This window comes from Eublepharis macularius, chromosome 2, assembly GCF_028583425.1.
Source record: "Eublepharis macularius isolate TG4126 chromosome 2, MPM_Emac_v1.0, whole genome shotgun sequence".
NCBI lineage: Eukaryota > Metazoa > Chordata > Lepidosauria > Squamata > Eublepharidae > Eublepharis > Eublepharis macularius.
Genome location: NC_072791.1, coordinates 99,644,288 through 99,670,774, shown reverse-complemented (window position 1 = coordinate 99,670,774; position 26,487 = coordinate 99,644,288). Strand labels below are relative to the sequence as shown.

Genomic DNA, 26,487 nt, shown 5'->3' with positions numbered 1-26,487 from the left:
GTGCCCTTAGCTTGCCACATAGACAGCAGGGCCCTGTACAGCACATTTTCTAGTGTCGCTGGCACTGTTGTTGATGGGGGGGGGGGGGTTGCTGTTCTAGTTCTATAGAATAGTATTTTGTTAAATGCATATTTCTATGATAAAATTGGGGCTGCCATCCCAAAACTGAAGAGTGGATCAGAAACCGGGTGTTTTTTTAAAAAAAAAACCGTTTAGTTTTTCAGCTTACAGTTTCTTTCTCCTTCAAACAGGCTAAGCATGTTCCTTCTTTCCATGCAGTTCAGTCGAGTGCGGGAGGCGGGTGTGCGTAAAAAGAGAGAGCAAGTCATCCTAAGAATGCTTGCACCGAAATAAATCCCCATGTGTTTAGTGGGCTTACTCCCAAGTGAGTGTGCCTTGAAGTCACAAGGAAACGTTTAAAATTAATCTTGCGTCTTTCCTAATAGACCTAATTTCCTGGATGATGATGACCTATTATTATCCACTAGACAAATTCCCCCTCCCCTCCGTTTTCGTATTACATCCCAGAAAAGAAAGGTAGCCCCGTGCTGTATTTATCTACTCATTCTCCTTTCCGTTCAGGGAATGCGCTGCATGGCTAGTCCAAGCAAAGCATTGCAGTCTTCCGCTACTCCATGAGTTCGGGTCCAATTGATGGGCGGGGGGTAACAGGAAGCGCCAGCGAGCCAGAGGTCTGCCTTCCGGAACGCGAGTTAGCAGTCCTGCGATGTGAAATAAAGGGTTCGACGGTGAACTGTGTATAGTCAATTTCACTGGCCTTGGCACATTTTGAGAACAAGAGATCGGAAAGCGGGAGCATTACCGGGGAAATAAAATAACCTACCTCGGTGAGACCGCCGGGCAGAACAGAAGTGTTCCCATCTGTGCCCAGCACCACGGTGCTCTGGCTCAGGGCCACCCAGCCGCCCGTGGCGTTGTTCTGCTCCAGGGTGCTCTTCCCCAGACATGCTTGATTCTCTTCCCCGTCTGTGCTTTGCAACGAGGGGATTTTGCAAGGGGCGATGTTGGCTTGTGCTGCGTTCCCCGCGCTGGGGGCGCTCTTGAGAGGGAAGGGCTCTATGGAGTCTTTGCTGAAGGGGGAGTTGCCTTGCGCGGGGGCGATCTTGCAGATCCCGACTCTTGTCCTCTCCGGATCGTTTGGTTTGGCTTCGTCAGACGGCAATATTTTGTTGTCGGCCTTGGCAAGCTGGGCTGGGACTTGGGAAGGCAGGTTCTGCGGCTGCTCTTTTTCGGGGCTGTTCCTTATCATTGCTGCGCTTTCCAGGGGGCCGGGAGCAGCCGACTCGGGGCTGTTGACAAGCTGCCTGCTCGTCTCCTTCTGACTGGCATAATCCTACAAGAGCAAAGTCACATTTAAACAAGAGGGGAGCGAAAGGGGTTTGACCTGGAGCAAGGAAGTGGTCCGGAATAGAAAATGTTGGCTGCTTAAGACAATAAGGGGGAGGCTTTGCAGCAGATTCTATTAGGACTGCTCCTCCGTCCGTAAGCTTAATGCATTGCACGCTAGGAAAAGTACAGTAAGCGAGAACGACCCCAGCGCCTGCAGACCTGCATTTCTAAGATTAGATCAAATATCGCTTCCAGCTCTCGGCTTGCAAACCTCCTTGATTTTCACATCACGAGAGTGGGATGTTCCCTTCCCCGGCACCATTGTAGAAAGATTCTTTAATTTTACGCCTCATTTCCTTTCTGTCATTCAGCAATGCACATTGGCTTTGGAGAGGGGAGAGCAAATCTGTCCACCATGCAGCTAGCGAGGTATAACTCATCTCAGTCATATTGATTCTGATGTTCCCAATATTTCTGACTAAAGGAGAAAGACTTCAAGAAGCGTTACTGGAGATATTCTTTGGCATAGCAAACACTGAATCGCGTATTCTTACAGACCAACTCTAAAGGTGAACTTAATTTAACGGGGTTTGAAGTATGCTAAGCACTACAGTCTTAAGGAACTTCATCTTAATTTATCTAGCTTTTAATTTTGTATGTTCTAAGCCACGCAAATGTGCCTTCGGTTAATTTAAATTCCCATGTTACAATAAACATGGATGGTGCTCCTATCCTATAGGTTCAGAATTGTTTATAGAAATGCTTTTACTGCATTTCAGAGGGAGAAGAATCTCCCAATGCAGTTTCTTTCACACACAAGCTTTTTCTGACCGAAATTTGCAAAGCTCGTATAATTAGAAAATGCAATAGATAACAAAGTCACTCTTGCTCTGAAATATCCGTCCTGCAGGCTTCCGCTGGCCATAATATAACGGCGAAGCAACGTCTGCTGCGGAACGTCGGCTTTCAGCACCTTGGATAGTTCATATCACCTTACATTCCGTCTCACCAGGCTTTATGCCTAAAGCGCGTTCCTCTTTTTAACTGTAGGCACCTTCGATTTCAGCAGGAACTCGGACAAGCCAATTTAATACCCAGTAAAAGATAACTCTCCCCCCGACACACACACACACACACACAAACGAGCCTTCTATAAACAACAGAAAAGCCAAAATCCACTTACCATGTCAAATAGCATCAGATGGAACCGCTAGAGGTAAAAACAGCAGCACGGGCAAAACGGGTAGACTGGATTTTGCTCCGGCAAGAGCAAAGCTTTCTATACCTCTGTGGAAAAGACTGGGTTTGCGTCAGTGCATAGCAAGGTGCCCTTCGTATGACATTTTCTTGATAATAAGAGTTTGATAAATCATTACCCTTGGATTCGGATTTTAAAGGGACAACAAGAAACCAGAGCGCCGGCTAGCTGTCACTCAGGCAGCAGTTGGGATTGCGTGTTCGGAGTGACTCATGAGGTGGGGGGGGGGGAGCTGCTTACTAAACCAAACCCGGCGAGAGCAGAACTTACTTGTTGGCAATGAGGAAAGGAACATGTGAGGAACACGTCCTATTGCGCCGAAAGCGCAAGCACGAGGAAGAGAAGACTTCCCCGCCTCCTCTTGCCCCCTCCCGTGCCAAAGCAACGCTTTACGTTCGCTTCCAGGGAGAACCTCCGTAAAGAACGCTGCTGAATATCCCACCACGTCTTGCAGGTTTTGTAAAAATAAAAGATTGCACACCGTCTCCACCTCCAGCGCCTCTCTCCTTTCTTCCTGTAGTCGACAGCATTTTGATTTAAAGACTTCAAAAAAAGGAAAGGGGAAGGACCCCTCCCCCAATTTCCCGTTTCTAGACATAACACAGACAAACGAAGCATCGTTGAGGAGAAATGTTGCTCTCTATAGAGGTCATCTTCAGTTTCGAAGCCTCTTGAACCAGGTTAGTTAGAAAGGGGGGAGGGGAGGGGGAGAAGGATCTTCAAGCCATCCGGACCTTGTTCCTCCAGTTGAAAGGCTTGGTTTTGCAATACCCTTGATGAGTTTTGGAATTTGTTATCGGGGACGGTTGAATAAAATCTATACTCAAAACTGAAATCTTTCAAAGCTAAACAAAATACACTCTTTAACTTTTCAGAAAGTAACAGTTTCAAGCGTTCGTCGGTAGTATAAGAGCAAGATTCTTTCAAGTTTCATATGAGGAAGGGAGCTTTGACTCTCATACCCTGGAAATCTAGTTGGCCTTTAAGGTGTTACTGGACCTGACTCTTGCTCTTCTACTACAGACCAACAGGGCTACCCACCCGAAACCATTCTCAAAGAAACAATATACCTTTTCAGGATTTCCCGGACAGGACAGGTCAGGACAGAGTACAAGTTGGCATTCTTTCTAAGCCCACTGATAAGGAAATGTCCAGCTGAAAATAATGCCACATCCTTTCATGCAAACGATATTGAGATTTGACACATAGCTGCTTAATGCATATGGAAAACGAAGAGGCTTTTTATATACCGATTGGGCACCATCTAAGCAAAGTTAATCACTTTTAAGGAGTTTCAATGGGGAAAGAGCCAAGGTCACTTAAAGATTAGGTTCCCGCCGTCCAAGTTATTGATTTGGGCTGAATCATGCCTTTTTATACGTTATTCCACCTTTCAATACTACGTATTCACACTTGCGAAATACTCATCTGTCCATTAAATACGGAACCGGTTTCCTGTCTCATTCGATGCCCTTCAGATGTCTAGCAGGGGTTCAATGGAAGAAAGTAGCGCATTTCCAGCATCCTTGAACCTGTTGGAACTTGTTCTCCGGAACAGGCTCTTCTCACGAGAGTCCAAGGAGTAGCCCCTCAGTTTCTACCTACAGTATCAAAGCTCCTGTAGCTCAGGTAGGAATTGTGCCCGCTGAGAAAAGAGTCTTGGGGGAGGCATAATTTCTCTTGGCACAGTTTGTGTTTAAATCCAGTTCCCAAACTGAGAAATAAGACCAATTTGTGAAGATTATTTAGGGCTCCTAGAATCTCCTGATAGTTCTGGAGATGTATTTCTTCGTTTGCTTATGTTATTTATCTTCAATGGTGACCCAAAGACGCTTACAACATTCTCCCCATCCCCATCCCTCCCTGTGAGGTTGGTTAATCTGTGTGGCTGGCCACGGTCACCCAGCAAACTTCCATGGCAGTCGGGATTCCAACCTGAGTCTCCTAGACCCTTGTCGAACAGCGGAGTCACACCCGTTTAAGCCCATTGCACTCAATGGGTTTAGAAAGGTGTGCGTCTGTTTAGAATCCTAGAACATTCGCCTATGTTTGAATTGATTTGAATGCAAACATATATGTTTATTTTGTCACCTACGGAAAAACTAAAAACCACCTGTGCCTGGTGAGAAGCCCATATTTATTTATTTATAGTCCACCTTTCTTATTGTGACTCCAGGCAGATTACACAGTGTAAATCAATGCAATCAGTAGAATGAGACATCTAATCAGCTGTGCGATATGACTAGGATTACAGAAGTCTTAAAGTATAAAGTATTAGACGTGACATGTTAAGGCAGAAAATGGTATTACATCAGTACAAAAGAATGCAGTGACAACAGATAATACGTCCTAACGCAGCAGTACAGCCCATAGTCCCGTTCGATGTATAAAATCATTCCGTCATATATTTAAAGTGCCTGAACAATTCTGTTTTACATAGTTTGAGGAATGACAGAGGGCGGGAGCCTTCCTGACCTCCTTAGGCAGGGCATTCTACAAGGTTGGGGGCAACAGCAGAGAATTCGTTGCTTTAAAATGTTGTGCTCTTTCCTTGATTAAAACAAACAAACAAACAAATGGCACCGCACAGCTAAAGGTAATAGTAACAGCAAGTCTACTGAAGCCAACGGGTTCCGAAGGGTGTAACTCTACCTTCTGCTCTTCTATTGAAATCAGGGAGACTTAAAAGTGGAAGAGAGAGCAATCCCAAACAGGGTCCGGCTAACAGGGCTGCACCGCGCTTGTGGCTGTACGTTGCCCGGATATTTTTTTCGACTGCAGAACAGGGGTGCCCGCCTCCGCTGCAGCTGTCAGTATCTCCCAGTCCCTCGCCCAGCCTAGGTTACGGAAATGCCTTGAAGTATATGGACCACATTAAAAGCTACAAACCATCTCTCTAAAAGGATCCTGTTGTTAGGTAGGGCTTGATTTGCTGGGGTGGAGAGATTTACAGGGAGGGGGATGCTTGGGTTAATTGTCTTGCAGTGTCATCCTGGACAGAGTTACATCTTTCTAACCCCACTGACTTCAGTGGAGTTAGAAGGATGTAACTCGGCTTAGGACCGCACTGTTACTTAAAATACAGGAATCCCTCCATAGTTTTTAAAGTAGGGTTTTCAGTATTCTGCCGTGATCTCCATGAAAAAAAAATACTAATAAGAATTTTGGTAGCACAACCAGCTGAAGCTGTTTAGGGTTGTATCACGCCTACTAAAGAGCATGTCCGGCTGAGTTCACTTCGAAGGAGACATGTGTGCGATTGGGTTGCATACAGACCTCTGTAATGCCAAATGGCTGCCTAAAGATCGATTTACATAAGAAAGCATCGTCCCAAATTTTTAAAAATCCACAATCAAGCAATTTTTTAAAAAAAGTCCAATGGATTTATTTCTGAAGAATCAGGTTGCCACTTCCTTGAAAGTTAACCAAAGGATCAGATCAAGATAACGTCCTTCAGCAAGGAGACACCAGAACTTGTGATCTCCCGCTGCAAACGGAAATGGGGCGTTTTAATGGCCCCACGGAGCGTGTTATTCTTTTACAATCTCTGCTTCGCTTGCCAAAGCAAGAGTTGCACTCTTGGGTCCGCTATCTCGCGCATTCCATTTAGTAAATAACTGTTCACCTGCCTTAGTATCTGAAGAAGTGAGCTGTGTAACTCACGAAAGCTCATACCCTACCACAAATTTTGTTAGTCTTATAAGTGCGACTGGACTCTTACTCTTTTCTATTGTCCACCTGCTTGTTCGGTTTCGATAGAAAACAGGTGCAAGAAATGGTTGCAAAGTATAACACATTTTGATTTGGTGTTGTTGTTTTTTTAAGTGGAACAGCCCCCGCCTCCGGATTTAACTTAACTGGGTGGGACCTGCGTCCACGCCAAATGTGAATTCGACTGATTCTTTCCTGAACTAGGGACAGCAGATCGCGGGTAGAAAACGGGTCCCTCGGGTGACCCAACGCCCGCTTGCCCGCCTGCCTCCTGGCGTCATAGTTATGCAAGTAGTCCTCAGCCATCGGCTCCCTGGTCTTTTCTTAATCTGCAGGGCTATTCTGAACAGCCACGTTTCAGAAGGGCTTTGAGAAACACCCTCCGCGGCCGCTGTCCTCTTTCGTCCGATCCACCCTCCCCTTTTTATTTAAACATTTTTCCTTTTGAGGGCATGAAGGGCGGGTAACTGCAGGGCCGGGGGGGGGGGAGGGGGTCCAACCCGCGTCATCCCAGCCCGCGTTTCAGAGCCGCAAGCTGGTGCGCTCAGCTCCCAAGGCCGGAGCACCGGTTGTCTTCCGTGGGCTGCTGCAGATCGGAGGCGGCAGCGGCTGCCCTGGATCGAAGGCGAGGCGTCTGCAGCAGCGGGACCGTCCGCTCGCCTGGAAGGAAGAGGGGGAGTGAAGATTTAGGGCCTGGCGCATCGGTGACTCACAATACTGCGGAGTCAACCGGGTCGCCATAAAAGTTTGAAGCGCAGAGCCGGCGAATAAAAGCGAGCCAGCCCACGACGTCTTTTTCCGCGGGACAAGGCGCCCACGAGTCCGTAGCAGGAGGACGCGGAAATGGTGGAAGAAGGCTTGGTGCTGCGCCGGGGAGGGGACCTTGCCTGGAAGTCCTGCCTTCTGGCCTTGCCTGCCTTCTCGCAGCAGCGTTTACTCGTGGGAAATGGAAGAGATATCTGCACGTGCTCATGGGCACACGAAATCCCGGGCGTTAAGTATTCATTTCCAGCTATCATGACTCCTGTGAGATGGGCTGTATTCTTTACAGCATGGTTGTATCTTTGCCAGCATGAAATGACCTTACTGGGAGGCACGACTCCCCCTCCGGCTGCTGCTGAGAACTGCGGGCCTCAGAGACAAAAATCCCCAAAGCAGTAGCATGAAAATAGTGCCCAGCTGGATTTTTATTATTTTTTTTGCAAGGAACAAAATCCACACACACCCCGGCAACTTACTATGGCAGTTCTGCCGCAATACCTGCCAGCACTCCCCTTCTTTCTCAGGAAGCTAGAGCATGAGAAGCCATTCAGGAATAGCAGCTCCCTGCTAGGAGAGAAACCTGTGCCTGGGATTGCTCCTGCCAGGATGCAGGTTACAGCCATTGAGCTGGTTTTGTGATTTCTCTGTCTGCAGTACAGACTGCGTCAGGGTGAGAAGAGGGTCAGATCCCCCAAAGAACAGGCACTGGAAACAGAATGAGTCTCTGGACCGGCCTTGCTTTTGTGATCAAAATTTAAATCCCAAGAATAGGCTGAGTGCATTGGAGGCAATGGCTGTGGCACTGCCGAGTTGTTGACTTGATCAGAAACCTGCATAGGAGTTGTTGGTGGAGGGGGAGTCCGTGTAAGAGAAGGAATAAATATAATGTTTCTAAAATAATTCTAGAGTTTGACCAGGGACATGAAATTTGTACTCTAATCTCAGCCCACAGTCCTAACTTGTCCATCCACAGTCTTTACTAGAAATCCAGCTTTTCATCAAATGATAGAATCATAGAGTTGGAAGGGGCCATACAGACCATCTAGTCTAACCCCCTGCCCAGTGCAGGATCAGCCTAAAGCATCTCTGACAAGTATTCATCCATCCTCTTCTTGAAAACTGCCAGTGAGGGCGAGCTCACCACCTCCCTAGGCAGCTGATTCCACTTTTGAACTACTCTGACCGTGAAAAAGTTTTTCCTAATGTCCAGTCGGTACCTTTGTGCATGTAATTTAAGCCCATTGTTTCGGGTCCTACCCTCTGCTACCAACTGGAACAGCTCCTTGCCCTCCTCCAAATGACAGCCTTTCAAATATTTAAAGAGAGCAATCATGTCCCCCCTCAACCTCCTCTTCTCCAAACTAAACATTCCCAAGGCCCTCAGCCTTTCCTCGTAGGGCTCAGTCTCCAGACCCCTGATCATTCTTGTCGCTCTCCTTTGCACCCTCTCGATTTTGTCCACATCCTTTTTGAAGTGAGGCCTCCAGAACTGCACACAATACTCCAGGTGTGGCCTGACCAAGGCAGTATAGAGAGGGGCTATGACCTCCTGCGATTTCGATGCTTTGGCCCCTTTGATACAACCCAGGATTGAATTAGCCTTTTTTGCCACCGCATCACACTGACTGCTCATATTTAGTTTATACTCCACTCTTACCCCAAGATCTCTTTCACATATACTACTGCCCAGAAGTGTATCCCCCATCCAGTATTTGTGCTTCCCATTTTTGTAGCCCAGATGTAATACTGTGCACTTGTCTTTGTTGAATTGCATCCTATTCACAGCTGCCCACTTCTCCAGAGTATTCAGGTCCTGTTGAATTTTAATTCTATCTTCTTGGGTGTTTGCTACCGCTCCAAATTTGGTATCAATATGATTCTACTGCTGGGGTGGGTCAGCTTGGGTGGAAGCTCTGTTTGCCTGTAAGGGTATGTGTGCAGGACTGCTGGGGCAGAAGGGCATGTGCTTAAGATTGTATGGCTCCGCTTTCTGATCTTTCAAGCCTGAAATGTTGTGAGGGGCAGTTTTCAGGATCTGTGCTAACATCCTAAATACAGTTCAGTGTAGACTAGAAACTGGAACACAGGCACAGTGTATTTATTAATGTACATTTCTTTCCTTCCCTCCCTCCCTCCCTCCCTCCCTCTCTCTCTCTTTTTTCTTTTCAGGACCTGTTCCAGGATCCTAAATATAATTCAGTGTAGACTAGAAACTGGCACACAGGCACAATGTATTTAATAATCTGTCTGTCTGTCTGTCTTTCTTTCTCCCCCCCCCCCCCGCTCCTTTTCTTTTCAGGACCTGTGCCAACATCCTAAACACAATTCAGTGTAGACTAGAAACTGGCACACAGGCACAGATACAGATAGGCGCAATTATCCAAACCTCATTTAATGGGGAGGCAGCAATGAGTTGTCACATTGGACATATCTAATTGATTAGGTGTAGCTAAATGGCCTGGACGCTCCTCTATACTGAGAAAGGGTCTGAGACATTTTGGGTATCCTCACCAAATTATTATTTTACATTTACCAAAGTATGAAACCTGGGTTTTTTTTGGCAGTTTAAGTCTGTAATGTATCTCTAAGCTCGAGCAAGTATCTTTTCCCTGCTCAACCTACATTCTCAACTCACCAAATTAGATCAAGTGATCTAATCCTCTCAACAGACGGTTTAGGTAAGACACATTTTGCTCATGAGTTTGTCTATCTTATTACCTGCTTTTCCAATGCCACAAGAAAGAAGAGTGATCATCTGATTCTTCCTCATGGAAGCCCCCATACTACATGTTTTTTTGTCCATATGAAATGCATTATTGCCAGTATAGCCTTCTGAGGATACTAGCAAAGCTAGAAGAATTTAACCCATAGTATGCTTGGTGGCTACCAGTCAGATAGTTGGCGGTATCAAATAATACAGGTGATATGTCTTCTATAGGGGCTAAGCTCTGCCACAATGGATAAGGTTGGCTGGCACATATGGGTCCCCATCAACATCCAGTTTGTAAGTGAATCAGAGAGAGATTTAATAAGGGTGCTTATTATTTGCCTTTCATCAACTCTTTACATGTGCCTTTTTATTCCTTGTCTGTAGCAGTGTCTGCAGTCTCTTTAAAAAAGGAAACACGTCCTCCTGGAGTGATTCCCCGCTCTCTGGCCTCCTGTTCGCAGTGATAATCGTTTCCCTACGCTGAAGCAGAACTGATTGTAAATCTGCATCTATCACTGCAGCAGCCATTCAGATTGAATTAACAAGTCACTACAGCCTTAATTACTTTGTCAAAGATGAAAAATAGTAATTGATCTTGTCCTGGGTCAGCTCATTCCCCGCTCCCTTCCTCAGTATCCCACTCTGCTCCCCATCCTCACAGATATAAGCAAATAAATAAAGGCCGCAGTAGGGTGAGTGGGGTGAGAGCCTGTGAACATGGGGAGCTGGAGAAGAAGTTTCAAAACATAAAACTACACAAGAAGATGGAAGACGTCAGAAAGGAGGCATGTCGGGGGTGAGAGGACGGTCAAACTGCCTTGAGATATTTGGAGGAGGAAAATGCACATGCGTTCTTTGCTTTAGCAGATGGTTTAGCTGACTCGCAGGATATTTTCAGCGCTGGCTCAGTGAAGAAGTACAGCTGCTTTCCGATAGTGGCACTCTATTCTGGGTTGAATAGGCTGGTTTCCAATGGATTTGTATATAAATGGCCCTGTCCTCATGGGGAGGAGAGGCAATAAGGAAAGAGCTAGATATGTTTTGGTTCCTTCCAGTTTTATTATTCATTGACAGAATAGATGAATTCATACCATGAAAACAAGTAGGTCATACCCACACACATTTAAGTCCCTTGAGTTCAAGCCTATGCTCTGTCATTGAAATCAGTGGAATGTATAATACATGTTATATGTATTATACATATTATATGTAATACGTATAATAATATTAAAGTGACAGCCTCAAGTATGTGCATTAAAAGTAGTTTTAATTTAATTACATTTAATTAGTAATTGTGTACAATTTTTTTTGTTTATCCTGAATCTATTGCTCATCAACTTCATTGGGTAACTCTAAGTATGTGGGGGAGATCTCTCTATCCACTTCATCCACCCCCTGCATAATAAACTGCTATTATATCCCTCCTTAGCCCCCCCCTCACTGAAAAGTTCCAGATTCTTTAGCCCTTCCTTACAGGAAATGTGCTACAACCCCATCACATATTCCTCACTTTATGCTTGTTCTAGTGGGCATAACAACAACAACAACATTCCCTCAATTCCAAGTAATTATGAGTAAATTTAATAGCACTAGTTCCAGTACCAGTTCCTTTTGGGACCCCATTGTTTACTTCTCACCATTGAGAGAACTGTCCATTTACTCCTCCTCTCTGCTTCATTATGTTTAATCAGTTTTTAATTCATAAAAGGATCCAAAATCCTCTTATCTCATGTCTGCCTAGGTTACTCAGGATCGTTTTTAAATAAGGGAGCTCTGACTCTTGAAAGCTTACACTGAAAATCCTGTTGGTCTCTAAGGTGCCACTGGACTAAAATCCAGCTGTTCTAGGCTACTCAGGAGTCTTGGGTGAGATACCTTGTCAAAGGCCTTTTGAAAATCCAAGTATATAATGTCTACCAGGTCACTGTTGTCTACATGTTTGGTCACATTGTCAAAGAATGCCAAAACGCTGGTGAGGTAGAACTTCCCTCGGCAGTAGCCTTGCTGATTTTCTCTCAGCGGGCTTTTTCCCTCACTGTGTAATGTTTATATTCCCAGTCTGCTGGGGAGGATGACACAGCTGTGGCTTTTCTTTAAATACAAATAACTGAATTGATGGAAAGAATTTCCATCTAGGAATGTAAACTTCACCTCATCATCCTTTTGCAGTCCAAAATACTCACCAAATGTTGCTTTATGTGGGATGGGGATGGCGGGAGGCACATTTGGGGAGGTGATGTCTTTAGAAGGTTTCATCTGTGGCAATCCTTTACTGGATCTAACCCACCTTTTAAAACTGGATTTTGTCAGTCCTTGTACAGTTTTAAAACAATTGAATGTACAGTATTACAACAATTACTTCTGATACCCACATTTCATATATAATTATTAAAATAGCTACTCATTCTTGCAGTGGGTATCTTTTATTTACCACATGGTGAGCACTCTTATACTACAGAGGAAGACCCCTTATCATCAGAATGCTCAGAAAGGCAAGTTTCATTTAATTTTTGAGCAATACCCACATTTATTTAAATGTAGAAATTCATTGTTAAAAACAAGTTGATTAAAGCAACTAAAAACCTTTAAATGGTTACTAATCCACCAAATCTATTGGACATGCATGTTTTGCTTGCCAGTCCTAAGGATTCTTTATGGCAGTACCGCTGCAGCTAAAGCAGCTCCCTGAACTTCGAAAGACAAACTGAAGTTCACAGATTTGCCCATTTGCTGTGCTAATGGCTCTCGGTATTGATACAAGTCTCCAGTATCAGCAGCCATCAGTTCTAGTACTTCCCTCTACTGTAGCTTGTGCCTGACAAAGGGTATTTTGGCTCACAGAAGGTTTTTACTGATTCAGAACCCCGACTTCAAATGCCATTGCAGATCCCAGTCTTGCACCATGGGCTGTCAGCCTCTAGGCGGTGGCTGGAGACCTCCCAGAATTACAGATGATCTTCAGCTATAGAGATCAGTTCCCCTGGAGAAAATGGCTGCTCTGGTATTTGGACTCTGTGGCATTATACCTTGTTGAGGTCACTCCATTCTCCACCCCCCACCATCCCCAGGCTCCACCTCCCTAATCTTCAGGAATTTCCCAACCCAGAGAGGACAACTCTATCTGCAGCCCATACTGTTCCCAAGGATTCACCGACCTTCAGGAGCTGCATTTTAGAGAGCACAATAGACTGCAGTGAGAGGTGGGAAAGTTGCATTCTCAGTTAATGATGCTTAGGATCCAGCTTGGGTGTTCTCTTTTTGTAGGTCATGATGGTCCTCTTAGGTGGGAAAAGGTGGGGTATAATTATTTTAACAAATGCATAAACAAATCACATGGCTCTGCTTGTAGTGAGGCTAGTTTCCTCCACGGTTCCTCCCTAAATTAGGGCGGCCTGAAACTTCATTTTCTGGGAGCAAGGGTTGGTTCAGGGCGTTTAATTAGTTGAAATTCTCCATCCAGCCTGCCAACCTTACAATGCAGCATTAATTCTGGTGGAAATTTTAAATAGGCCACAAAAAATGCCATATCCATAGTGGCACTAAGAGCTTGGTAATACTTATGATCAAACCAGACAAACCAGTGGGAGTTCTATGAATGGAAGTCCCATTTTAAAAATTCAGTTATGTGATATGTGGGAACCTGATTCAGGCAGGGACCCATGGTACGAAGGGAAGCAGAGCTTCAGCCATTTCCCTGACTTGAAGTAGCCCCCCTGGTACTGGCACCAATGCCATACAAATACCGCAGTATGGTATTTAACATCCCTACTGGGAGAACAAATACTGCAGATGTTACTGTATCTTTCCTAGTGCTCTTCGATCACATGGCAAGCTCAGTATAGATGCCTGCCACGTGATCAAAATAGCCATTAGATGATTCCAAAATTGTCTACCACATCCATTACTAGTTGTTAGATGGATGGAACTCTACAAAATTTCACATGCCTTTGTTTCTCTTGAATATTTTCAGGACTCATCTCAGCCAAAGCTATGCTAAACAAAATTCACTTGAATTATTGTAAGATGAACAGAGGCACAGACACAGTCTTCCTCCTCTGCTTGTATCTTTAAAATGACTGGCTTGTTTTACAATTCCGATTATAAAAAGGGAAATGAGACTCATCCAGAGCAAGTCAAATGGATGCAATCAGTCATGCAAGACTGTTTCGTGGATTTCAGCAGCTCCTTTTACTGCAGAACAAAGTCATCAAGCAAGTGCAGATAAAGCAGTCTTTGCGAAAGGTGACGTGTCCCTTTGTCATTCCTTTGCTTTTCTTTACATTCAGAATTCACCTCATTTCCACATATTTGTAAATGAAGCATCAGCCAGTTTTTAATTATTACATTGAGGAATAATGTCGATTGACCTCTGAAGCTTCACGAAATTACAGTTAATTTTTTTAAAGTAACATCAAATTTTAATTTCTGATCACTTTCCCATTCACACAGGTTTTTGCAATTTATTGCATGCTCTGTGATAAAACATAATTGAGTTATCACCCAGGCACTTAAAAGCTGGGGTAGGTAGAACTGGAAATAAATTAACTTTGAGCTGCCACTGCTGCTGTTTTATTGGTAGTTTAATATTACTAGTAGGTTTAAAATGTGTTGGTTTAATGTATTTTTTATATTTCTTTTGCTGTTTTTGGGGGGGGGGGTTTGGATTGGAGTGGTGTGATAAGTAGCACACAGGGATTCTTTGTCTGGAAACCAGTGGTGGCCCTGGCAGGCCTGCTTGGTGAGTTTTCTATCATGAATTGATCTAATTAACCAAAAGCCCAGTTGACAGTGAAATTGTTACCTTGTAAGAACTCTTTGATAAAATTACCTCTCTCATTCCAGTTCAAACTATTCCCTGATAATGAAGAGTCTGGAAAAACTTCAAAGCATTAATTCCTTGTCCTGCTGGCTTCTCCAGGACAGCTGGTTTCAATTCTTCAGATAAAGTTATTAAAGCAAACTTGTGTTCGTCTTGTGTTCTTGTCTCCATTGGCTTTAATCTACTTAAGCAGTAGTTGTTTGACACCAAAAGTATGTGCTGAAATCTGATGCACTCAGGAATCTGCCAATGCAGTTAAAAGACAAAGTCTAGAAGGACACAGCATCTTTTGGGGAAATTCTTAATAATTATAATGGAGGTTTCAAGTTCAAAGGCAATCAGGCAGGACAAAAACAGAAGTGTCCTGATGACAATGTGATGATGCAGTCATGATCCTAACAGTTACTAACCACCACTCAGGTACCTCTTTATACTTCCAAGAACTTATCTTGGCTACTGTAAAATAATACACTCCTCACTGAAGTTCTGTACTTTTAAATGAGAATTTGGGCTTCACAATTAGCAACACACAGAGGAACAGTTACATTCACCACTAATCCATGTATACCTCTATATCAGTTTTAGTTATATACAGGCAAATTCAGTATTGGCATGCACAACAATTCAGTAATAGCCACTGTTTTAAAAGGCTTTTCATGGCATAATTTGGTCCTTTACCTTTACTCAAGGGAAATTCATGCTTCTTCTGCTTGGATTCATATACTATGTCTCTATGGCTTGTGCCATAGAGGGCAGTCTTGTTTCCAGCTTTGCATTGCTTTGTTTACTCTATTCAGATCCACCATCTTATAAAACGAGGCAGGATCTCTATTTAGTTTCTCCTCCCCATACACTTGGTTTCCCTCCTCTTAGCCAGAATCTCTTTCCACTTTTCAACAATCCCAGCTGCCATTGTTGAACATGTGGGCACTTCTGGATTTTGAGAACAGATGAGTTCCAATCACAAAATGGCTGTTGGGGCACCAACCCCTGAAATGTTTGCCATTCACAAAATGTTGAGAGGTTCCAAACCAAGGGTCCTGCTGTGATGGAGGTAGCTGTTTCCAGAATAGATACTCTCTGCATACATGAAGGTTATGCCTCCTACGGGTTTCTGAAATACCTCCTGCTCCAGTGATGTAGAAGAAAAGACCAATTTCTGTGCCACAAATGAAGTGCTTAGGTGGTAATATGAAAATCCGGGCCGGAGTGGGGGGATTAAAACAATGAAAATTCAGTTCTCTCCTGGCATTGAAGGAGTGGCAGGAGAATAGAATCAAGCCCAGATGATGTCACTGTGGAGAGGACACAGATTTGTACAGAGATTTCCTTGGTCAAGAGGTGCTTTACTAACAAAAAGAATACTCAACGGAGCATCATTGTTCTCCTGTTCTATTTGCAATACATTTCAGTTGATACCCCTTCCCCAGAGGAGCCTCTGGTAAGTGAGCCCAGTGGTGATGGGTATTAGTATAAGCAAGCAAGCCTTTATTGGCATATATAAAATATAAAATTTTAAATACAGAAACTCCATACAAAATGAGATTAAAATACAGGTAGGAGCAGGGCAACAGTGCAGCAAAACCAGTACAGAATGTTACTTGTCAGGGCGTATAGCCATGGCACTGTAGAGAAACTTAGCTACTATTTCAGTTATTTCCCAATCTGGGTTGTCAAGCAGGAACTGAACCTCAAGATCATCAGAAAACTCTGAAAGTTGGGCTAATATAGGATGTAGAAGATCCCGGCGTGGTGCCAGATAAAAAGAGCACTGGAGAAGAACATGGAAGACAGTTTCAACACAGTCCATCAAACAAGGACAACACCTGCTATAATAAGGAATCCCATGAAATCTGCCAGATAAAATGGCTGAAGGAAGAACATTAAATCTGGCCAGAGAAAAGGCCAGGAGTTGGTAAAGGTATACTGCTGGGAAGCTTACATTAGTTTAGGGGAGAACAAGTTCTATTAGCAGAACTATAGAGAGTTTGTAACTCTAATCCCCAAAGAATGGATTTTATTTTTGAGAAGGCCTCAGACTCAGATAGCAGGGATAAAGATTCTATAGATAAGTTCAAGGAACTTATTTTAGCTTCAATACAGGCTGACCAACTAGAGTTGGCAAATTCAGATAATAAATGAAACGTATAACTGGGGAGATCAGAATTAAAATGAAGTCTCAACCAATATTTGAGAGTGTGAAGCCATGCCTTGGTGGCCAACAGATTCTGACCACACTCTAAGCATAAGGCAGCATATGAACACACGTAGGAACCCCCATGATCTTACGCAGAAAGTTAGATTGAACACGTTCAACTGAATTGTCAATAGCATCAATCCGGAGCGGGGCCCCATAAAATAACTGAGCTCCAATTTTAGCATTGAAGGCTTTAAGAGCAGCAGGCACATATTGGTCACCTCGATCAGAAAAATAAAAGCGAGATATTGCTGCAGCATTAACTTTGGCTGTATTAACAGCCATCCTACAGTGGAAGGTCCAAGTAGCATTAGATTGGAAATAGACACCCAGGTATTTAAAGTGTTTAGTTGATGGGTATTTTTATTTCTGGACCTAACTTTACATAAGCACAGTGAGAATAAAGGGTTATTGCAGCAGGTAAATGCCTCTGTACTTTTTCCACAATGGGGACAAACTGCAAGAAGTCAGGGGAATGGTGTTTGTGGACTTAATTAACAGCCCCCTTGTCTCCCTTCCACCCCATAATTCAGGCACTGCAACTCCATAACATTAACACAAGATATTTTATTTATTTTATCTGCATTGTCATCGAGACTCAGGGCAGATTACACAGTGTAATCAATATTATCAACAGCTAGGACATTCAATAAGCAATGCAGTAGAGTATGCAAATGTAAAATTGGCAGAAATTTTAAAACAAGCATGTAATGGTTTTCTGGAGGTTTTAATCTTAAATCATTACCTTTGGACTTTTATTTCAGCTCCTCCTTACTTTACATTAAACTTTTGCCTCAGGAGGGTCCTGAGGCAACCAATTGCAAAAAAAAAAAATCTGGAAACTTGTATTAGGTTTTTCATACTTCCAGAGATACAAATTTCATAGAGCAGCCATGAAATAACATTTCTTGTCCACAATAGCTGTAATACATAGCCAACCATTGTTTATCATCTTGATTCTCCCATTCTTCTACCCTTGGGCCATTCAGATAAATCAATCTGACGTTATGCTTAATATATTGGTTGATTCCCAAAGAATAGATGGTTCACAAGATTGTAATGGTGGTGAAATATATTAAGAGATCATTGATATCCACAGTAAAGTCCCTATTGATTACATATCAAGATCCTGTTTTAACCCCTGCTGTAAAAAGCAAACAGGACTACTAGCATCTAAAAATGGTGATTTAAAGAGGCTGTTAAAACTAAGTACATTAAAATATTGTCTGTGATAAATGTTACAAAAGTTCTTAAATGTTGGAGAGGCAAATGGTATATGAAGCTGCTCTATCTATCCATTTCTCAGGTAGTTTATGTGGGTCTTGTCTCTTATTTGTTCTAACAACAACCCTGCAAGGTAGACTAGATTGAGAGAGAGAGTCAGTACCTGGCACAAGGTCACCAGGTTACTTTCATTCATTGAGTGGGGATTTGAACACAGATCTCCCTAGTTCTAGCCTGACACTTTAATCACTATACTGCACTGGACCTGCGGGGAAGCTAAGCAGATCTTGTCCTGGACAGTGTCTGTTTGAGAAATCACCTGGTAATTTGAATAAACCTTCTTTAAACTATTCTGAGAAAGAGTTGGATACAGATTTAGCAAATTAATTTGCACTGGCTTGCCTCAAGTATAAGCTTGCTTCAGCTCATGTAAGGGGAATTTTTCAAAAACATCCTTCTCCTAGGGGATCTGCCAAAGTGATTTTTGACAATGCAAGCAGCCTGGTGATATATACAGCCATATGTGGGTTGGAGTAGCCTCCATTCAAAAAGGGCAAAATTTGAAAACAATTAATGCTATATTCTGATACTTTTTCTAGGTGGTGTTCCTCTGGAAGTGAGAAAATTCTCTAAGAAGTCATACGATACAGGATGTGAAGACCAATAGAAATCAAAGAGCCTAATGGGTTTTGCCAGTATATCTTATCTCCCATTTCGCAAAAGTCTTTCTCAAAGGCTCATTCTTAATTAATAAATTGCTGCAATTACAGTATGAAATAAAATACGTCTTGTTTCATTCAATTTATATCAACATCCTAAATAATACAAAAAGTTTTTTTGTTTACTTACATCCCAAGGGTACATTCAGTTACTTTCAGCCCAAGGGCACATTCAGTCACGTCACTAAGTTGGTATAGGAATGATGGTCAGATGCAGTGCAGGGCATTATGTGCTAATCATTTTAAAGCAACCGCAAACTGGTTAAACCTCACACTTTAAGAGACATTCAAAATACTATAAAAAACAACAGTAGTCAATTTCATTGTTCAGTCCGTATGGGGTAAGGGTATTAAGTCTAAAAATCCATTCTGACTCCAATTGTAATAGTCTCTGTTGTGTATAATATTTTAATGAAGGTTGTATTACACACAACACAGAGACCTTATAGTCTCTGAAGTTCGAATGGTGCTGTGTAAAATGAGTCACTAGGGGGGCTTCCATATTTCTGGTTTTATCCTCGATATATGCTCCTGGATTCTAGTCTTTAATGGGTGGGAGGTGCTATCCACGTACAGCAAGGGGCAACTACACTGTATGATGTATACTGTATTTGTTGTCCTGCATGTGGAAAAAGAAGTAGTGCATAACGGCTTATTTGTCATAGGACAAAACTGTTTAACTCCTGACAAAAAGTACACCACAGGTGGCATCTTAGTTTTTTTACTGGGTAAAAAAGTACACAAGTAATACATTTATGGAGTCTTCAGTTTCCATTTTAAGCCTTTAGTACTACCAAATAATTATTCAGTATTCTTGATATTAGCTCAATCAACAGGAAATCATACCATCCATAGATCATTAAAGGAGAGCAATTACATGAGTCCAAAAAGTATCTTACCCAAAGATACGAAGGTCACAGGCAAGGAGCCCCTCCCAAGAGGAGGCTAGCAATTAGTTTAGCTTGTCATATTTTTATACGGTTTCAGAACCTTTTCTTAACAATAGCTGCTTCACAGACTCAAATTCTTGGCTATCTGTTATGTTAGGATTTCACACACCAAACAAGATTATCCATATTTGAAACATCTTCTTAAAACATAACAATAGCTAGTTCATTCTTGCTACTTTTTGTATTAACAAAGTCTATGCAGGATTAGTTATTACAAGTTTCTCATACATCTAATATCTTTTGGCCCTTCACCAATGTAACTATCCTCTAATAAAGTTGCCAGTCTCTGTGAAGTCACATATTCCTGCCATTCTCAAATACTCCTTGCTCCTGGGCCTTGGTACATGGTATGCATTAGTATGAGTTAGATGGCTCTTCTAATCTACACATGGCAATACAACTGCTGCTCAACTCTACTGTTCTATGCTCCTCTCGAAGATTGTTTTATTCTAGGACTCTAGGCTCCCTTAAAGGCCTATCTAGTTATGGGGCCAGGCTAGCTCTGTTTCTGTGTGCACAGGTTTATTGAATAACTTTCGTGGTCATATCCAGCAATTGTCCCTCTATAGTTCTAGCTATATCCATGACACAATTATCTACAAAGTTGTCACTGTCTCAAAAGAATTCCAAAAGGCTGGTAAGGCAGGATTTCCCTTTGCAGAAGCCATGTTGATCTTTCGGCAGCAGACTTTGTTCTTCTGAGTGTCTAATAATTATATATTTTATTACAGTTTGTATTAATTTGCCTGAGTCAGAAGTTATGTCAGCTGGCCTGTATTTTCCAGATTCTTCTCTATATCTTAAAAAAAAAGTAACAGTTACTACTCTCCAGTCCTCTGGTATAGTGGCTGCTTTTAATGACAAGTTACATATACTGGTTAATAGATCAATAGTTTCACATTTGAGTTTGCAGTGCCCCCTTGGCTATATGCTATCACGAGGACCCAGATGCTTATTGGTTTTAATTTCCCCAATAGGTCTAGAACAGCATCTCTTGACACTTCAATTTGACTAACTTCTTCAGACGTCATCCCCCAAAATAGTTGTTCTCACTTGGGTACATTCCCCCATACTATCCAAAGTGAACACAGATGGAAAGAATATTCTTTTAACAATTGTTTTATTTCTTGGTCATCCAAAGGCCCAACTGCTTTTCTAGCAGGTTTCCTGTTCTGGACATATTTAAAGAAATGCTAATTGTTTGTTATTGTTTGTCTTGATACTTTTAGAAATCTGCTCCTTAAATTTTTTCTTTGCATCCCTAATTATTAACTTACACTTCGATGTATTGTCGAAGGCTTTCACAGCCGGAGAACGATGGTTGTTGTGGGTTTTCCGGGCTGTATTGCCGTGGTCTTGGCATTGTAGTTCCTGACGTTTCGCCAGCAGTTGTGGCTGGCATCTTCAGAGATGTAGCACCAAAAGACCGACATCTCTCAGTGTCACAGTGTGGAAAAGATGTTGGCAGGTCATTTATATCTACTCAGGAGGGGTGGGGTTCAGCTGAGTCATCCTGTAAGAGTTTCCCAGGGTGCAGAATGCTAATGGCGGGAGGCTTCACTGTATCCTGAGGAGGTTCTTTTGCATATGGATTGGTGCTTGATGTGCTAATCTTCTCTGCAGGGCTATTGTCGGGTGTAGAGTGTTTTGTTAGCCTGGTGTTTTTCAGAACTGGAAACCATGCTCTGTTCATTCTTAAGGTTTCTTCTTTCCTGTTGAAGTTTTGCTTATGCTTGTGAATTTCAATGGCTTCCCTGTGCAGTCTGACAAAGTAGTTGGAAGTGTTGTCCAGTATTTTGGTGTCCTGGAATAAGATACTGTGCCCTGTTTGAGTTAGGCTATGTTCAGCCACTGCTGATTTTTCAGGTTGTCCAAGTCTGCAGTGTCTTTCATGTTCTTTTATTCTTGTCTGGATGCTACGCTTTGTGGTCCCGATGTACACTTGTCCACAGCTGCAGGGTATACGGTATACTCCTGCAGAGGTGAGGGGGTCTCTACTGTCTTTTGCTGATCGTAGCATCTGTTGTATTTTTCGGGTGGGTCTGAATACTGCTTGAAGGTTATGCTTTTTCATAAGCTTTCCCATCTGATCAGTAATTCCTTTGATATATGGCAAAAACACTTTTCCTGTAGGAAACTGTTTTTCCTTGGTTGTTTGATTCATCCTGGGTTTGATTGCTCTTCGGATTTCATTTCTGGAGTAGCCATTTGCCTGAAGTGCATGGTTTAGATGATTAATTTCCTCATTGAGAAAGTGCGGCTCACATATCCGTCTTGCACGATCCACTAACGTTTTCATTATGTCGCTTTTCTATTGGGTGTGGTGATTGGAGTTTTTGTGTAAGTACCGATCAGTGTGAGTTGGTTTCCTGTAGACCTTGTGACCTAACTGAAAGTTTGCTTTGCGGATGACCAAGGTATCCAGGAATGGGAGTTTTCCCTCGATTTCTTTCTCCATTGTGAATTGTATGTTCAGGTGGATGTTGTTGAGATGATTCAAAAACCCCATCAATTCTTCCTCCCCATGGCTCCAAATGATAAATGTATCATCCACAAACCGAAACCATACACTAGGTTTGTGGGGTGCTGATTCTAGAGCTGTTTTTGTCAGTTGTCAGTTTTGATGTTGTATCCCTGTTTACCAAGGTTCCAGTAAAAGACACTATTGCACTTATTAATCAGATTTTCCCAGAGGATGTAACAGCCTTATTCCATCATTGTCTGTCAACCAGTTACTTCCAATGGGATAACGAATTCTATGAACAGATGGATGGGGTGGCCATGGGGAGCCCTCTCAGCCCAGTTATAGCAAACTTCTACATGGAACATTTTGTAAAAACACTTCATTCAAGCATCCCCTAAGATGCTGGCTCTCTTGAGTCTCCCTTTCAGCTTCCTTCTAACTAGTTCCTATATTTTTGCAAAGTTTCCTTTACTAAAATAAAATGTTATTCTCAGGGCTTTTTTTCTGGAAAAAGAGGTGGTGAAACTCAGTGGGTTGCCCTCAGAGAAAATGGTCACATGGCTAGTGCCCCCACCCCCTGATCTCCAGACAGAGGGGAGTTTAGATTGTCCTCCACGCCGCTGAGCAGCGCGGAGGGCAATTGAAACTCCCCTCTCTCTGGAGATCAGGGGGCGGGGCCACCAGCCATGTGACCATTTTCAAGAGGTTCCGGAACTCCGTTCCACCACATTCCTGCTGAAAAAAAGCCCTAGTTATTCTTTTGGATGTTATGGGTAACTTTCTATTGATGCAAATGCTGAATGTAGTAGAATTGTGTACACTGCTCCCAGTTGATGTAACAACACCTACATATTGAACCAGGTCTTGAGTCCCACTGAGAACCAGGACCACGATCACCACTTCTCTGGTTGGTTCTGTGACCACATGTTCCATTGCACAGTCATTCATGATGTTTAGGAACTTCAGTTCTATAATATGGTTCAGGCACATCTTCATTAGGGTTGCCAGGTTCTCTGGAGCCCGAACTGGGGGTTTGCCAGGTCCCTTTACTCCCCTGGCAGGAGATTGGGAGCCTGGAACGCACCTTGCCACTCAGGGGAGTTTCTATTTCGCGTGCGTTCCCAGCTTGCGCGATAATGTAACTTCCAGATGGGACATCATCGTGCAGGAGTCAAAAAGATGGCCAGGAGTGCTCCTGCACTCACCAAGGGCTGGATCGGGCCCTGCGGGGCAAGATTCTCCCCCAAATGGGTCCACTGTGAGTGCAGGAGTGCGCGGTGTGGCTCGGGGCAAACAGCATGGCTTGGGGGACACACGCTGCCACTTGGGAGGGCACGCTATCGCTTGAGGGGGGTCACACTGCTACTCGAGGTGGTGCACCCTGGGGGAGCGTGCTCCCTGCCAGCCAAGTAAGTGGGCGCAGGGCGTGGAAGGGTGGGCGCAGGGGATCCCCTGCCCCTGGTGGGGGAATGGTAACCCTAATCTTCACCCAGTTCATGTGACGATAGTTGAAGTCACCCAAGTATCACAACTTTATCTGCTTTATTCACCTCTATAATTTCCTTCTCTCAGGATTAGCCTCAAGGGTTTGATTAGACAAACAGCAGTATACCCCACTTTTAAGTAACCTTTTGGGCCTTGTATTTACATCCAAAAAGATTCTGTCAGCGAATTCATTTTTCTAATGTTTTCTAGATTATTAGACTTTATACTGACTTTAATACACAAAGCAGCTCCCAGGGATGATTTTCTCTGTTCCTCCATGTTTCTGAAACATCCACTACATCTAAATTGACATTTATCACCAATCAGTCCAGCACCCTTATCTTGAATATGGCTTGTAGCCTTGGCACACAGACAGCTGTAACACATGGTTTTACCATAGTGTTTTAGATAGTTCCTAAAGCCAAGCCATCACTTCTGGGTTTCCCTCAGAAGTAATGTCATCACACCTGCAACAACCACCCCCTCATGTCCCTGCCCCCTCCCCTCTTGCTGGTTGCCAGGCTCAGCCTAGCAACCCTAGTTATTTTCCATATTCTAGTCGCCACATTCTTGTCATGCCTATTCTCCACAACAGCAAGTGTTATTGACCAGACTTTGAAATCTCAGCTCAGTCCCATGACACACTGGGAAGCAGGAGTAACTTTCCTGGAAGCAATTTGGGCCTCCATTCTCAACTGTAGAATGTATGACCAAATAACAGAAAGGATTATCCTTTGGAAATCCTAGGGGGAAAGTGGGGAGGGGGGGTAGAAATATAATACAAGCACATTTGCATTATTAGGAACCAGGAGGCCTATTATAAGAAATAGTTTCAAACTATTCAAACTCAGTGGCACATTACTTACATCCCATGAATTGTAGTACACCATATTCATTTTAACGAATTTGTAATGAATTGAATGTAATGAAGCTGAAGGCTCATGGCCACAATGGAAAATCAGGAGCTCTGGTTGGCCTAGAAAATCTAATTTTGTTTATGTATTGCATAGGGGCAACTTCTAACAGAACATGCAGCATCTACTTCTCTATCCAAGGTAGAAATCAATTCACGCACTGAGGGAAGTGTATCTCTGGCACAGCTTCTGAATAAGAGAGTTCTAACATGCCTTCCCCAAATCCAATTTTCCAGCTGAGTAGACAGTGGGTCAAGAATATCCAATGATGTGACACAGGTCAATTCTATTAAGAGATCTTCCCCTGGACTCCCACTTTTTGCACTCATGAGTTCTTTGCACAATTCATCAGCAAATTTAATAGAAGCTCAATTGCATATTCAGTGAAGTTTGTTAACTGAGTTTTTCAGCAAGCAGGACGGCATATTGCACTGTCAACTGGTTACATTCAAATTCCAAGTGACAAACTGTTACACAGCAGCTTATATAGTAATGGCCTGCATATCATTAAGATGGTCCTCCTAAGGATCCTGATGGATTCCTGTTGGCGCCTGGGGATTTCCCCACCTCAGCTGCTAATGAATCTGTCGAGGCCCTGACTAGGGAGATAGTCTGGGCTGTTGACACAATTACTGTTTCCCACCAGACAGAGCCAAGTAGTCTCCCTGGTTCACAAGCACAATTGATGGCAATGGAATGGACAATGGCTAGGGCACTGCTGGTGGAAAACTTGGAGCAAAGCTGATAAAACACTGTATAGAACCCATATTAGAGCTGACTCTGTGGTAGTGATGGTGGTAAAAAGCCATTATTTCTCCATTACCATTGTGTTTTCATGTAAATTGTCCAGCTGAGCTGATCCACTTTTGTATCATAGCTCCAAGAAATCGGACTTTGAGACTACACAGTGGTCCACTGTGATCAATTTTCTACTTACTTTGCAGACAAAATTGCCCAGATCTGCTCTCTATTAGATGTTTGTGTGGCCTCATGTTCAGATGATGCACCTTTGGCATATGCTTATCTGGCTTATACCTTTCGACTTGTGAAGCCTGAGGATGTGAACAAGATCCTTGGAGAGGTAAGACCTACCACCGGTGCTCTCAACTCCCGCCCTTCCTGGCTGATAAAAACTGCCAGAGGAGGACTGACCAAGTGAGTAAGGAGAATGGTGAATCTTCCCTTGAGAGCAGGAGTTGTACTGTCCATGCTCAAAGAAACAGTGATTAGACCTGTTTTGGAAAAAACCTCCCAGAGCCTGACTATGTTGGAGAACTTCTGGCCAGTCTCATCTTTCATTTTGGGGCAAGGTGCTGGAGTGGGTGGTTGCTTTCCAGTTCCAAGGGTTTTTGGAAGAGACTGATTTTCATGACCCATATCAATCCATATTCTGGTCATGGTTTGGAACAGACTGCTTTGGTTGCCTTGGTTGATGATGTCCACTGAGAACTAGATGGGAGAATGTGACCCTGCTAGATCTCTCAGTGGCCTTCAATAAGTATCCTGCTGAGCTGCCTCTTGGCACTGGGACTAATGAGCACTATATTAAGGTGGCTTGAATTCTAACTGAGAGACCAGTCTCAGGTGGTGGTGCTGGGTGATTCCTGCTCTGCCCCTTGGACACTGGTCTGTGCAATGTTCAATCTTATTCCCTATGCTATTTAATATCTAAATGAAGCCACTGGGAGAGGTCATCAGGGGGATGGGTTGTGCTGTCACCAATATGCAGATGAAGCCCAGCCCTACCTTTCTTTTCCTCCCAATTCCAACGATGCTGTTGATGTTCTTAACTGGTGCTTGGAGGCAGGAATGCACTGGATGAAGGTGAAGAAGATGAAACTGAATCCTGACAAGGCAGAGGTTTTCTGGGTGAATGGAAAGGCAGACCAGAAACTTGAGATCTCTCCTGTCTTGGATGAGATTA

The 26,487-nt window shown here is 43.3% G+C and overlaps 1 protein-coding gene across 1 annotated transcript in view; it reads right to left on the bottom strand.

The window, feature by feature from the left end:
- SLC6A5 (solute carrier family 6 member 5) overlaps nucleotides 1-2,548 on the bottom strand; it is a 71,264-nt gene extending 68,716 nt beyond the window's left edge. Inside the window, exons 1-2 of the mRNA XM_054971076.1 lie at nucleotides 2,534-2,548; nucleotides 845-1,354 (exon numbers count right to left, since the gene is read on the bottom strand). Coding sequence (XP_054827051.1) covers nucleotides 845-1,354; nucleotides 2,534-2,548 — 525 coding nt within the window. The remainder of the gene's footprint in view (nucleotides 1-844; nucleotides 1,355-2,533) is intronic.
- Between the last annotated feature and the right edge of the window lie 23,939 nt (nucleotides 2,549-26,487).